The sequence below is a fragment of the Rhinatrema bivittatum genome, chromosome 4 (assembly GCF_901001135.1).
Source record: "Rhinatrema bivittatum chromosome 4, aRhiBiv1.1, whole genome shotgun sequence".
In the NCBI taxonomy this organism is placed as follows: domain Eukaryota; kingdom Metazoa; phylum Chordata; class Amphibia; order Gymnophiona; family Rhinatrematidae; genus Rhinatrema; species Rhinatrema bivittatum.
Genome location: NC_042618.1, coordinates 187684289 through 187700208, shown reverse-complemented (window position 1 = coordinate 187700208; position 15920 = coordinate 187684289). Strand labels below are relative to the sequence as shown.

At 47.1% G+C, this 15920-nt stretch overlaps 1 protein-coding gene across 2 annotated transcripts in view; it reads right to left on the bottom strand.

Annotated features, from left to right (window-relative positions):
* ATRIP (ATR interacting protein) overlaps positions 1–15920 on the bottom strand; it is a 129163-nt gene that overhangs the window by 49584 nt on the left and 63659 nt on the right. For both annotated transcript variants that reach the window (XM_029599396.1, XM_029599395.1), the window contains exons 8-9: positions 10801–10927; positions 8822–9544 (exon numbers count right to left, since the gene is read on the bottom strand). In XM_029599396.1, coding sequence (XP_029455256.1) covers positions 8822–9544; positions 10801–10927 — 850 coding nt within the window. The remainder of the gene's footprint in view (positions 1–8821; positions 9545–10800; positions 10928–15920) is intronic.

Genomic DNA, 15920 nt, shown 5'->3' with positions numbered 1-15920 from the left:
CTTTCCTTCCCACACTATCAAGGAATTTGTTGTCCTTGATAGGGGGAGTGGAAGAGTGTGGTTTTAGGCGCTTGGCCTTCTTTTGCGCAGACTCAACTACAACAGAGCGATGATCCAGTTGAGACTTCTGAAATCCTGGTGCTGACTGAACGAGGTATGTTGAGTCAGCTTTTTTATTAACTGGTGACACAGATGAAGGTGATTCCCAGTTTTTCTTTAAAAGATCCAGAAAGACCTGGTGAATGGGGATGGAAGCGATGATTTTTGGGGCATCCAGAAATTGGAGCAGCTCCATCATTTGGTGCCTGTCATCGGTCTCAGATTGCAGCTGAAAAGGCACAATTTCTGACATCTCCTTTACAAAATTTATAAAGGAGAGATCTTCAGGAGGAGATCGTTTTCTACTCTCTGTAGGAGATGGTGGGGATGGTAAATCTGTATCTGAAGATGTATCATCACCCCAGGTATCATAAGGATCATGTAGGGCTTGCAGTCCTGAAGGACCTGGTAGAGGATCCAAAGGCATCGATGGAATCGGTGCTGCAAGCGGAACTGTGAACGGCATCGAGGGCTTCGGGGGTACCGATGGAATCGGTGCCGATCTTGGAATCGATGGAGCCGAAGGATAAATCGGTGGAAAGGTATGTGAAGGCACCGATGGAACGACACCGGACGGGGGAATCCGGAACGGTGTTTCTCCTGTCGATGAATGTCCTTCCGGAGATGATGGTGTAGTCGGTGCTACTGGAATCACCGATGGAAGGGCGCGCATGAGTGCCTCCATACGATTTAGTATCGGTGCCAACGCTTCCACTAGAGGCTCGGTGGTCGGTTCCCTCCTCGGTGGCAGAGTCGGTGCTGAGGGCGGTGCCTGAGGCGGTGCCGGAATCGGTGCCGGTGGAGGCTGGAATCTTCGCATCGCATTCTCGATGGCCTCCTGGACCAGCCGGTCCAGTTCTGCCCGGAGACCAGGGGTAACCATACCCGGCTCGACGGGAGAGGGAGGCTGAGGCAGGGCCGGAAGTACCACCGTAACCGGTGGGATCACGGCCCCCGCACCCCGGGAGGGTGAGGGTTTCCTCGGTGCCTGCGAACGAGACGTGGACGGTGCCAGGTCTGACCGAGGCTTTTTCGTCGGTGGCTCGGCCTGTTCAGAGGTCGATGGTTGTGGATCCTCGACGGGCCGAGACTTGTGCCGTCGATGGCGATGCTTATCCTTCCGATCTCCTCGCCCATCCGGGGAGGGGACAGGAGTCGACGGCCGAGAAGTCATCGGTGGAGGACGGTCACCGGAGGGTTGACGATGGTGGTGCAACTTCGACGGTGCCGGTTCCGATGACGTCGATGCTATCGATGGCGTTGGGGTGGGTGCATGGAAGAGGAGCCCCATCTTCTCCATCCTGGCTTTACGACCCTTAGGTGTCATTAGGGCACATTTAGTGCAAGTCAGGACATCATGCTCACTTCCCAAACATAGAACACAGACCCGATGAGGATCTGTGATTGACATAGTCCGGGTGCAATCCGGACAACGACGGAACCCCGTCGCCATGGCCTAGGGCCAAATTTAGCCGCGGGATTGGTAAGTGCCAACAGGCCTCTAGGGCCAAAATCGACGGCAGTCGATGAAAATCGGCAAAAAACTTACCGGCTTTCGCGGAGGTGACAAAAATTTGTCGAAGGGAGACCCCTGAAGGGCAAATTTTCTTCGGAAAGAAAAAACCGAATTCCTGTCAGGAACGTGGTAAGAGAGCTCCTTTCACCGCGTGGCAGCTGCTGCGCGGAAAAAAGAAGACTGAAGGGAGACCCCTGCTGGCTGCAGGGTCAGTGCCTTGCTGGGCATGCCCAGTAGGGGCCAGTCAAAGTTCTGTTTAAACTTTGACAGAAGTTTTCCGTGGTGGGCTCCATCCTCGATGTCACCCATTTGTGAGGACAACCATCCTGCTTGTCCTGTGAGAAATTATAATTATAATTGGGCTCCCAGTAAAATTTTATAAAGCCATGTGGAAGATACACCAGCAACCGGAGAACATCTCATATTGTCCCTGAAGCAGCAGCCCGCAAAACGTGGACATGGACTAAACTCCGGACCCTGGACTCTGAAGCGTGATAGCGTTCAGCTAAGGGAAGTACCATGTTTTTTTCTAAAAATAAAAAAATTTAAAAAACACGTTTGCATATATGTTTATGGACCGATGATTAAATAAAGACCCGCAAGCGGTAAAAATTACAAGTTCAAAATACTTGCAAACCGCGGGAAATATGAAGGTCCAACATATATACACAAGTGATTAATATAGCTTTTCACTAAAAATTATAAGAATATGTTGATACAACGTCATTGTTCATAAGATTTCAATCACCCCAATATTGACTGGGTAAATGTATCATCAGGATTTGCTAGAGACAAAGTTCCTAGATGTAATAATGACTGCTTCATGGAGAAATTGGTTCAGGAACCAAAGAGAGAGGGAGCTATTTTAGATTTAATTCTTAGTGGAACGCAGGATTTCGTGAGAGAGGTAACAATGGTGGGGCCACTTGGCAATGGTGATCATAATATGATCAAATTTAAACTAATAACTAGAAGGGGAACAATAATTAAATCTACAGCTCTAACACTAAATTTTAAAAAGGGAAACTTTGACAAAATGAGGAAAATAGAAAAAAACTGAAAGGTGCAGCTGTAAAGGTTAAAAGTGTTCAACAGGCATGGACATTGTTTAAGAATACAATCCTAGACGTGCAGTCCAGATGCATTCCATGCATTAAGAAAGGTGGAAGGAGGGCAAAACTATTACCGGCATGGTTAAAAGGTGAGGTGAAAGAGGCTATTTTAGCCAAAAAACATCCTTCAAAAATTGGAAGGATTCATCTGAAGAAAATAGGATAAAGCATAAACATTGTCAAGTTAAGTGTAAAACATTGATAAGAAAGGCGAAGAGAGAATTTGAAATGACATTAGCCGTAGAGGCAAAAACTCATAATAAAAACTGTTCCGGAGATGGTTTTCAAGGGTGAAGAGTCAGACTAACTGAACCAAATCACTGTGAACTTGGAAGATGTAGTAGCCCAGATTGGTACATTAAAGAGTAGCAAATCACCTGGACCAGATGGTATGCATCCTAGGAGACTGAAGGAATGAAAAAATGAAATTTCTGATCTAGTTTACATTTGTAACCTATAATTAAAATCATCCATTGTACCTGAAGACTGGAGGGTGGCCAATGTAACCCCAATATTTAAAAAGGGCTCCAGGGGCGATCCGGGAAACTATAGACTTCAGTGCCGGGAAAAATAGTGGAAACTATTCTGAAGACCAAAATCATAGAGCATATAGAAAGACATGATTTAATGGGACACAGTCAACATGGATTTACCCAAGGGAAGTCTTGCCTAACAAATCTGCTTCATTTTTTTGAAGGGGTTAATAAACATGTGGATAAAGGTGAACCGGTAGATGTAGTGTATTTGGATTTTCAGAAGGCATTTGACAAAGTCCCTCATGAAAGGCTTCTAAGAAAACTAAAAAGTCATGGGATAGGAGGCGATGTCCTTTCGTGGATTACAAACTGGTTAAAAGACAGGAAACAGAGAGTAGGATTAAATGGTCAATTTTCTGAGTGGAAAAGGGTAAACAGTGGAGTGCCTCAGGGATCTGTACTTGGATCGGTGCTTTTCAATATATTTATAAATGATCTGGAAAGGAATTGTTAGGGAGCGCTAGGGGAGCGGTCCCATTTCCGAGGAGATTGTGTGCCCTTGGACCTCGGCACAACCTCAGGGGGCTCCAAGGCGGTACCAAGGAAGGCGAGACATGTCTGAGCCTGGGCTGAGACCAAGCCCAGGCCTCTGCTGACCTGCACAGCCTGAGTGAGACCAACCACGCAAGGTTGGTCTCTGAGTGGTCCTCAGACTACTCCAAGCCCTTTCGGACTTGCCGCTGGGAACAGCAAAGGCAGCAGGCCGGACAGGAGACGAGGGCAGATGAAGGCTCTAGAACATGAAGACTGTGACAAGAAGCTTGGGACATGAAGACACAATCAAGAAGCTTGAGCACAAAGACTCAGGATCAAGGTTGAGGAACAAAGTCTAGTACTGGGTTGAGCTGCGATGCAGGGTGCCCTACACAGCCCACCACAGGGCGGACCCACGGGACTGGTCACAGACCACGCTTGAGTGCGAAGCAGACTCCAGACAAATACGTAGAAGATGAAGCCGGAACATGGCGAAGATTCAGTAGAAGCCTGCACCGAGACGCGCCTTACACAGCCGCCCATGGCTGGTCATGGACCATGCTGGAAGGGAGAAGGTTCAGTCAGAGTCTTAGGCATGGACGGAGCAGCCTCAAGGACATCCGAGGGCAGAGACGAGATTCAGGGTAAGGGACCAAGACAAGACTTGGCTTCAGGCGAGGATGACCCTCCGGAGGCTTGTGCTGCAGACGAGAAAACAGGCTCATGCCATGAGGTGACGAGACACGACATGGCACACCAGAAGAGGTAGCAATGAGGAATCACGGGTCCAGGAAGCAGAAGCGGAGACGAGGCATCAGGAAGGAACATCAGGAAGACACGAAACATTAGGACAAGACGAGAGATAATCCAGAAGAGACCACAAACATGGAGAACGATGAGGGATCCCTTGAAGAACAGGAAATACCAGCAGGAGCGAAGTCGAGAAGTCCTGGAGAGGAACTAACTGCTTGCGAAGGCAACTAAGGACTGGAAGCTGGGCCCTTAAATAGGGCTGAAGATCAGGAAACACCCTGGGAGGAGTCCAGGTGGGGCCCGAGGCATATCCGGCCGCGGGCCCTTTAAATCTGTGAAGGAGGTGCGGCCCGAGCCTTAGGAGACAGGAAGCAGGAAACAGGAAACCGTGCAGGACCATGGCCAGCGGCGTCTTGCCGCTGAGCAGTGCAGGGAGAAGCTGGGCCTCCGCTCAGGCCCAATGACAGCGGCAGCATCCAGGCTGCTGAGAATCAGCAGAGGGCTGCCCCCGCCGCGCAGGCTAGTCCGGGGACCACAGCCTCCGGGCCACGAGGCCGAAGAGGGTGTCTGCGGCACTCCCCACCGCGAGAGGGTCCCAATGAGAGCGGCTCCATTCCGCGCCAGGAAGCACCGAAGTCCGTGGTTCCCTGCCGCGATGAAAGAAGGCTGACTGCGGCTCCGTGCCGCAAAGGTAAGCGCCTGCTCACGGCTAGGTCCACGAGCAGAAGCGCAACAGGAATATGACGAGTGAGGTAATCAAATTTGCAGATGATACAAAATTATTCAGTAGTTAAATCACAAAGACTGTGATACATTACAGGAGGACCTTGCGAGACTTGAAGATTGCGCATCCAAATGGCAAATGAAATTTAATATGGACAAGTGCAAGGTGTTGCATATAGGGAAAGATAACCCTTGCTGTAGTTACATGTTAGGTTCCATATTAGGATATACCACCCAGGAAAAAGATCTAGGCATCATAGTGGATAATACTTTGAAATCATCAGCTCAGTGTGCTGCAGCAATCAAAAAAGCAAACAAAATGTTAGGAATTATTAGGAAGGGAATGGTTAATAAAATGGAAAATGTTATAATGCCTCTGTATCGCTCCACGGTGAGACCGCACCTTGAATACTGTATACAATTCTGGTCGCCGCATCTCAAAAAAGATATAGTTGCAATGGAGAAGGTACAGAGAAGGGCAATCAAAATGATAAAGGGGCTGGAACAGCTCCCCTATGAGGAAAGGCTGAAAAGGTTAGGGCTGTTCAGCTTGGCGAAGAGATGGCTGAGGGGGGATATGATAGAGGTCTTTAAAATCATGATAGGTCTTGAATGAGTAGATGTGAATCAATTATTTACACGTTTGGATAATAGAAGCAAATGGCACATTTAAGACTAATCGGAGAAAATTCTCTCTCACTCTACGCACAATTAAGCTCTGGAATTTGTTGCCAGAGGATGTAGTTAGTGCAGTTAGTGTAGCTGGGTTCAAAAAAGGTTTGGATAAGTTCCTGGAGGAGAAGTCCATTACCTGCTATAAATCAAGCTGACTTAGGGAATAGTCACTGCTATTAATTGCATCAGTAGCATGGGATCTTCTTGGTGTTTGGGTACTTGGCCAGGTTCTTATGGCCTGGTTTGGCCTCTGTTGGGGGCAGGATGCTGGGCTTGATGGACCCTTGGTCTGACCCAGTATGGCAATTTCTTATGTTCTTATCAAACAGCACCCAACAATTAAAACTGTTAAGGATTTTTTAAAAAGCCCCTGCTGTCCATACCTGGGAACTCAATTTTCAGTCACCCTGAGATTGTCAAGGATTAGAGGGCTAGCAGGGACACACCATCTTTATCCTCTGTCTCTCGCACACACTCATATGTTCATTCTCTCTCGCACATATCTATACATACACACTCTCATACAGAGGATCTAAGACCCTCTCTCCCCCCCACACACACAAAAAGCACTTACTCCCCCAGATTCCTTCATACACACAAAGACTCTCACCCACCCAGACACCCACCCAGACCCCCACCCCCCATTCTCTCACACACACACCCACCCACCCAGGCAGGCACCCATTCATCTCTCTCACACCGACAAACAGGCCCCCAGGCAGGCAGCAATTTATTCACACACAAGCTCCCGTTCATACACATGCACGCACTGAAGGCAGCCCCCTCTCTTTGTTTTGCTGGCAGCCTCAGAGCTCCTCTCTCTCTCTGCTGCTGCTGTTGTCATCTTCACCATGTGGCTGTTGGGAAGGAGCTGATCACTCATTGCTGCTTCTGCCTCCTCTGTGCAGGCCCCGCCATATTAAAAATTAGCAGGGCTAACACTTCCTGCATGCTGGTCTCATGCATCGCAAGATCAGCATAGAGAACGTGCTACTCTCGCGAATTCCAATACTACAGGCCTGCACAGATAAGGGGATGGGTGTCCTCCTCTGCTCAGCCGCCATTGGATGAGGTCCACTGACAGCTGCATGGCCTCTCTTCCCATTTTTCAGCCACTGGTAGGATCGAGTCCACCGGTGGCCGCATGCACTTCCCCCTCCTGTATGGAACATCCCAGCTCACTGCTGCTGACGGCCCCCTGGAAGCTCACTCGCAGCTCTCCCCACAGGCCTCCTTCTCTTCTGCCACCAGGCGAGATGGGCTCACCTGGCAGCTGCAGGCCTCTTCTTCTACTGCTGGACGAGATGGGTGCTCCCGACAGCTGTGGGCCTCCTTTTCTGCCGCCAGCCAGGATGGGCTTCCCCGGCTGCCGTGGGCTTCCTCTTCTTCTGGGTTGGCATGGGATCCCCTGCCCCCGGGCGCCCCCTATAGCCTGGCACCTGGGGTCTTTGACACCCCCCCCCCCCGCCTTGCTAAGCCACTGCTCCTCCCTCTTGCCAAGCATTCTCCCACCTACACTCTTCTCCTTTCACTTCCCTTCCAGCTTCTTCCCTTCAATTCATTGACAGAGCACCCAGTGGCAGCCATCACCTCTGTCTGAAGCCCGGGCCTCACCAGCATCTCTTGTCAGCTGTGAGGTTCCAAATGTTGATTGCCTGAAACTTTTCCAGTCCTGTGTGACAGATTTCAAGTATATTTGGAACGGACAAAGAGCGCAACGGTAGGAACAGATTTGAGTGGTTACAGTATTGCAAACAACCCACCCTGCATGCACTTAAAAGCAGAGGCAAGAGGAGAAATAATGAGAAGAAAATGAGCATGACCTAGGGACACTGCTGGTCACACAGTAACCAGGATGGAATCAGGAGGACCTCTAGATGACCAAGGGGTTAAAGAGGTGCTCAGTTGGACAAGAAGAGAGAAACTAAATTCTTTGCCTCAGTCTTTACTGGGGAAAATACTAGAGACATACCCATTCCAGAAATATTCTTTGATGGTGATAATTCTCAGCAAATAGAGCGAATCACTGTGACTCTGGAAGATGTAATAGATCAAACTGATAAAACTAAAGTAACAAATCACTAGGACCAGAGAGTATTCACCCCAGAGTTCTGAAAAAACTCTGAATGAAATTGCAAACTTGTTACAAATAATATGTAACTTAAACAGCCACAATACCTGAAGATTGGAGAGTGGCCAATGTAATGCCAATTTTTAAAAAGAGCTCCAGTGATGATCCATGAAACTATAGACTGGTAAACATGACATCTATGCTGGGCAAAATGTTAGAAGCTATTACAAACAAAATTACTGGCCATATAAGTAGACATGGCTTAATGGGGAAGAATTAACATGGTTTTAGTGAAATAAAGTCTTGCCTTACAAATCTATTACATTTTTTTTGAAGATGTAAACAAATGTGGATAAAGATGAGCCAGTTGATACAGTGTATTTGGATTTTCAGAAGGCACCTGACAAAGTTCCCCATGACAGACTCCTCAGTAAATTAAAAAACCATGGGATAAGGAGGCAGTGTTCTTTTGTGAATTGGTAACTGGTTAAAAGACAGAAAACAGAGTTGGGCTAAATGGTCAGTTTTCAAAATTGAGAAAGTTCAACAAGGAGGGCCCTTGGGATCTGTACCAGGACCGTTGCTGTTTAACACATTCATTAATGATCTGGAAAAGGGAGTAATAAGTGAGGTGATCAAATTTTCTGATGACATGAAATTATTCAATGCTGTACAAAAAGCAGAGGATTGTGAAGAAGTGCACAAGGACCTGTGTGGTCTTGAAAACTTATGTACTACAAACTCAGTGATATATTTTAAAGTCCCACAAAACCCCCAGTTGTTTTTCCAGGGTCAATATAGTAATTATAACTGAAATCATTTACAAAAGAATAAGCCATCATTGAAAGCCTGACTGCTTTACCTGAATAATAATAATCCATCAGTAGCGTTTCCAGCCAGCTCCACTAAGACTCTCAGGCTCTGGTTCACAATACGTGTTCGCTGGCAGCCCACAGCTGCGATATTGAAATCCAACAACTGGAGTACTTTTTTAAACAAAGGATGCTGAGTTGGGGTCTCAATAATTGCTTTTTCTGGCCTGGAAGGACTTGGTTCATTATTACAATGATCATTGTATGGTTGGGTCTTTTCCATTTCCAGAGTCAAAATATCCCCAACAGCAGCACCCCTCTCTGTTTCAGAAGACAGCAATGTACAAACCACTTCCTGACTGTAAGACACTAAATAGTAAAGGACACTTAGTGAAGCAAGGGCAGAATCTTCTAAACTAGATAAAAGCTCATCCGTACTGGAAGCTATGCTTCTCAAAGTGCTCGATGACCATAGTGAAGGATTCTCAGAGGGACCGGTCCCAGACTTCTCCATAGCCTGCAGTGCGTGACAGTATACGCTGATGTAGTGCTCCACCAGGGGCAGGAGGTGCACAGCACCTGCTAGTTTACAGAGTCTGTTCATTTGAAAAAAGTCCCTTTGGTTTTGGGCCAAGTCTTTGTCTGATAATCCTTCGTCCATCACAATCAGGTTCAGTCCAGTTATTGCAAGTTTCTGAGCTTCTCTTAGAGATGAAAGGGGAGTTTCAGCCCTGGAAGAATCTGCCCCGATGCTGGATGCTCCTGTAGCTTCACTAACCAAAAAAAAAACCAATGAAAAATAATGCAAATTAAAACAAGGTCACAGTATTACTCTTCAAACTTCCTTCATGTCATACATCCCACAAAACCTCATATTGAAAAATAAAATAGAGAACAGTGAAAGTGAATAATATGCTACAGTGTTATTAATGATTCATTAGCAAGTACTATACCAAGGGGGCGCTGCCAGTATAAGGATCAGACAGTTGCACAGAGCAAGGCTGAGTTAACAGATGTGTCTCCATTACCACTTCCACTCAGTCCATTTTCTTTGTTCTCCTCTCAATCTGTTCATTAAGGGAGGGCATGTGTTTGCTTATTTGCTCTCTCTGAATGAGAGATCTGTGCAAAAGATTGTGACTGGAGACCACACTGTGCATCAATTCTGCAATGCACAAATGAACTACAGAATTTAAACAAAAGCCACAGTATTAGAAATGTCCACAAAACATCAGCTTGCTTGTTTCTTAGTACTTCTCCCTGTTGATCATACTCAGTTTTCCAAAAACATTTTATTTCAGTTATTTTAAATACCAGTGCATTTTTCACATTTTTCTAATCGCAGCCGTACTTCTCCTCCTACATTATGGAACGTGATCTCCTACTACCCAAATAGTAGAGAACCAGTAGAGAAGTCTGCACGGGGCAGAAATATAGAAGAAAAAAAAAAGGCATAGCAACCCCAGACCTCATTGGTCTTAAGCTAAAAGGGGGAAAAAAAAAGTTCTAATCTGCAAAGGAATTCAAAGGAAAGAAATGCAAAATACTGTTGCAGGTAACGAAACACCTTAATGCTTCTGGCAAAAGCTCTAAGTAGTAATGCTCTGAGAAGGTGAATGTTTCTACTGCAGTTCTTACTATGACATGGAACAGATATGGTGTGACTTGATGGTTAATCTTGGTAAAGTAACTATTGCCAACGAACAGGGAGATGCAAAAGAAAACTGCTACGAACAATAGGCAACAAGAGGAGCAATAGAACAGCAAGAGTATGAACAAACACAGATATTGGTGGAAAAATATATATGTATAAGGTATATATAAAAAATACATTAAAAGACACTAACTTAAAAATGAAAGATTATATAAAATAAAAATAAGATCAATTTTAAACAGACATACTAAAATACAAACTTGTAATACCCAGTGGGGACGTATGTATAAATGGTTCTATTTAGATTTTAGCTTGTTCCAAGCCTATTGCTAATATCTGGTTCCTCTCCCCTCATTAATCTACTTGTATACTTACGAACTAAAAACATTTTGTTGCAACATGAAACCAGGCAAAGGGTCAGGATTGCTGCTAAGGAGGTGGTAGAGTCCTAATGATCCAGGAGCTTTTGGTTGTTGCATCAAAGCATTCAATAAAATGGAACCTGCAGAGGCACAAAATTAATGATAAAGATGTACAAATTGCAATTTAAGACTTCTGTGTGAAAGTTTGACATTAAATACCAAGACAAGTTCTGTAGTAACCGAGTTTCTTTGAGTCCAGCTAGACTCACTAATGGAATTTCCTGTTCCACAGCTGTTGAGGACAGAGGACATATCTTTTTTTTTTTTTTAAATTTATACATTATTAAATTTTTAATTTTCATGACATAACATGCCAAAATACAATGCAGGTATCCATTTTTCTTAAAGGTACAAATAAAAATAATATTGCATATTTATAAGTCTTCCAAAAATTTCACCATATAATTTTAACAATCCAATATTATCTTCTATTAAAGATTTATCAATGGGTACCCTATTTACTATGAAATTAGCAGTAAACAATCTATTATTAATTGAGCAATATTTAAAGTAACATTCTTAGGAAAAGGGAAGTATATCCCCACACATTTTCAACTATGCGGTAACCTTCTTAGCCAACAATATTCCCCACTTAGCTTCTAAGAACAATTTTAAATCTGATGGTTCAAAATATATATATTTCATGCTGTTCAATCTTAGCATACATTTACATGGGTAGCGCACTACCATTTGAGCTCAAATTTGTTCAACTAGTTGTCTCATTTCCAGAAACTCCTTCCTTCTATGTTGGGTCACTTTGGCAATGTCCGGAAATATCCAAATTTGTTGGTTATAATATTTGACAGCACGATTTCTTTGCAAAAATAACTTAAGAACTGTATCCCTATCCGAAGGAAATATGAATTTTACCAATAACGTTCCACTTTTTTCCACAAATTCTTCATTGGATGTCTCAAGAAATTCAGTTACATTTAATGGAGGTGTTTGTTCTTCATTCACTCTGTTATACGAGACATAGTATATTTTTGCAAGAGGAGGAGTAGTTTCTGATGGTATTTTTAAAACCTCGTTCATATACTTTTTAAATTGATCTTGTAATAACATGTGTCTAATTTGAGGAAAATTTATGACTCTAAGATTTAAATCTCGACTCAGATTTTCTAATCTCTCTAGGTTTTTTGCCTGAATCAGCTCCCCTTGTATTATTCCCCCTTGTAGTTTATGAACCTGAGATACTTTCTGTTCCAATTCCTCCAGTTGTACTTTCTGTGTTTCAAGTTGTTGTTCTGATTTGAATACCTGTTTGTTCATATCCATGGTCACATTAGTTAATTTGGATATGGATCTTTCCAGAGTAATAATTGCAGTCCATACACTGTCCAAGGTGATTACCAAGGGTTTTTCCAACTTTTTTTTTTTATAGGAGTTTTGATGGCTAATTCTGACCCCTCCAATGTCCAGCACTTCACTGTGTTCATTGATTGGCCCCTCCTCCTCCGCCTTTCGAAGCCCTTACTCCTGCATCTCCTTGAATATTCTTTCCCCCAGCTTCCGCGGGTGATACAGTTTCCTCTTCTATTGATTCAGATGATAATAATCTTTTTTTCAGGCAAAATTCTTCCTTCAGGGCAATCCAAAAAGGGGGGTGAGGGGGTTGCCAGCGCTCCTGGGCTGAGTGCAATAACTGAAGCAGGTGAATCCAGCTTTTGCTTTATAGCTAGGTTCACAGCGCTTCCCTCAGGAGCATTCTCGGGGGGCTAAGCTGAAGAAGCTCTCATTCCCTGTACGTACCAGGATCAGTCCAGACGGTGGGTTATGTCCCCCCGTCCAGCAGATGGAGTCAGACAAGAACTTTAGAGGGTGCTGCCACATAAGCCAGCACAACCAGCCTCCCTCTTCAGTATCTTTCTGACTCCAGCAGATAGGAGCAGGGGAATGGCTGTTCCCCACTACCTTATAATAGGTGTACTTTTTCTTCATTTCTTGTGTCTTCTTTAAGATAGCTGTGAGGGATGAAGTCTGTTAATTTAAAAAAAAAAAAAGAGGTAAAAAGCAATTCTTCAGCCTGTTAGTCTTGCAAGCAGACCTGCTTCTTTCTTCTCGTCTGCTGTTCTTCTTTTATCACACTGACAGGGTGAGTTGTTCTCTTGTTTTTTCCTCCCGACTGGGTAGGTTTATTTTCGGCGTTTCAGCTGTGTCCTGCTTTCTCTGCCGTACCCCGGCCCCGAAACGCACATTCCCCGGGGCCGCTGCCCGCCGAGAAGCAGCATTCCCTGGCGGGCTCGTGAGGATCGGACGGCCGGGGGGGGGGGGGGGGGGGGGTGTGTCTCCCAGGTGGATTCCCCTTGTTGGTGCGGCGCTGCCTGCCTCTCCCCGCAGTCCCCTCACCTCCCCGCCGGAATGCCAAGGGCGGCACTGTGCCTAGCTTGTGGACAGCCTGGGGACAGACTGTCCAGGGAGGGGATCTGCACCACGTGCCTCCCCGGTGGGGAAGGCACCTCGTGGCCAGCGGACGGACCTTCTTCGCGCGCTCAGGCACGCCAGGGCAGGCAGCTTCAAGGCCCATTCCCGCTGAGCACGGGAACGGCAGCCATTTTGAAGCAGGAACCTCCGGACCTGCTCACATCAGAGGAACCGCGCACATCGGAGGATGAGTACGACGGGGATTTTCTACCCTTGCCCCGGTTCCCTCGCTGGATTTGGGTGCCCTTGTGGGGGATGTTTTAAATAGGCCCACCCCGGGCCCCTCTGCCTTTACGCCAGAGTTCGTGCTCCTAATGCACAACGCATATTTGGCCAGGATGCAGCAGCCGCCGAACCTTAATCCAGGAACCCCCCCCTCCTAAGTTGACACGGACTGCGGACCCTGGTCCGGGGGGAAACCCCCGTGGACTAGCACTTCCGGGGGGGGGGGGCATCCCACAGGGGCCTACCATAGATGATCCACTTCTGACAGACCAGATGGAAGGTGATGATCTGAGGGTTTTGCGGATTTTCCATACAGATGAGTTACAGAGTTTGATACCACACATTCTCCAGGAGTTGGACATCGAGGCTCCATCAGACCCGCCTGGCCCGGCTCCCTCAGGGAAGAAGGGGGACCCCGTGTTGGCGGGGCTTCGTCCTCCAGCGAGAGCTTTTCCCACGCACCAGACGTTCCAACAGTTGTTATCTAGAGAATGGGAGTCGCCTGAAATGTCCCTCAGGGTCAGCAGGGCAATGGAGAAGCTATAGCCTCTTCCAGAGGATTTCCTCGAATTGCTCAAGGTCCCGGCAGTAGATTCCGTGGTCTCGGCTGTCACCAAGCGCATGACCATCCCTGTTACAGGGGGCACAGCGCTGCGAGATATCCAGGATCACAAGTTGGAAGTTTATCTCAAGAGAGTCTTCGAGGTCTCCGCTCTAGGAGTACGGGCAGCTATCTGTAGCTCGTTGGCACAAAGAGCGGGCCTGAGGTGGGTTCAATAACTTTTCACTTCACAGGAACTTCCACCGGAGGAAACACATCAGGCGGACAGGCTAGAGACCGTTATTGCTTATGGGGCGGACGCTCTCTATGACCTTCTCAGAGTTCTGGCCAGAGCAATGGCTGCGGCAGTCTCGGCTCGACGTCTTCTTTGGCTGCTCAATTGGTCGGCGGATGACTCCTCCAAGCCGCGGCTGGGATCCCTCCCGTTTAAAGGGAAATTCTTGTTTGGAGAAGATCTGGACCAGATCATCAAGGACCTAGGAGAAAATGCGGTACATAGGCTTCCAGAGGATCGTCCACAGTCCATGAGATCATTCAATACATCCAGAAGTAGGTATCGCAGTCAGCGCCGTTTCCGCACCACGAGACAGCAAACGCTGCGGATGCCTTCTTCCCGTTTGCAAACCTGGACCCGGCCCTTTCGTGGGCACAGGTCGGCCAAGGACGGAATAGCCCATGGTGTGTCCTCCAAGCCTCCTCAATGATGCCAGACCGACCCACTCTTCGATCCCCAAAATAGAGGGCCGGCTTTCTCTCTTCTACGAGGAGTGGGTCCGGATCACGTCGGATCAGTGGGTCCTCGACATTTTAAAACAAGGCTATGCATTGGATTTTGTTCGTTCCCCAAGAGACAGATTCCTTTTCTCCCCCTGCGGCTCACATCAGAAGCAGCTAGCCGTGCTCTCGGAGCAATTGCGCCAGTGCCCCTCACGGAATTGGGAAGAGGCCACTATTCCATTTACTTCGTGGTCCCCAAGAAGGAGGGCACTTTTCGTCCGATTCTGGATCTAAAGGCGGTCAACAAGTCCCTCAAGATCCCTCGCTTCAGGATGGAGACCCTGCGGTCGGTGATTGCGGCAGTCCATCGGGGAGAATTCCTGGCCTCCCTAGACCTTACAGAGGCTTACCTCCACATTCCGATCCACAAGGCGCATCACCGCTTCTGCAGGTTCAAGATCTTGGGCCAGCACTTCCAGTTCCAGGCCCTGCCGTTTGGTCTGGCAACGGCACCGAGGACTTTTACAAAGGTCATGGTGGTAGTGGCAGCTGCTCTCCGCCGAGAGGAAATCCTTGTGCATCCTTACCTGGACGACTGGCTCATCCAAGCAAAATCCTTAATGCAAGGTCGGCGGGCAGTCGACAGAGTGGTACAGCTCCTCCAGTCTCTCAGCTGTATTATCAACTATACCAAGAGCAAACTACCCCGTCCCAGATACTGGGAGCGCGGTTCGACACGTCGATCGGCAATGTATTCCTACGACCGGATCGGGCTCAGACGTTGATAGAGCAAGTCCAGCTTTTTTCTGGTCTCTCTTCACCCACAGCTTGGGATTGCTTGCAAGTACTGGGATTCATGGCCTCCACAATCTTTACGATGGCGGCGGCCATCTTTAAAGATGGCGCTGGCCAGCCAGTGCTCCTACCATGTGACAGGGGCCGGCCAATGGCACGGATACCCTGTCACATGGTAAGGGCAAAGGGCCATCGGCGCCATCTTTATGATTGGCAGCAGACGGCCCAAGAACGGGAGATCGCTCCCAGGACCACCACTAGAGCACCAGGTAATTTAAAAATGTATTGGGGGGGGAAATCGGGGGGTGGGGGAAGGTAAGGGATTAGTTTTATAGGGTCGGGGTGAGTTT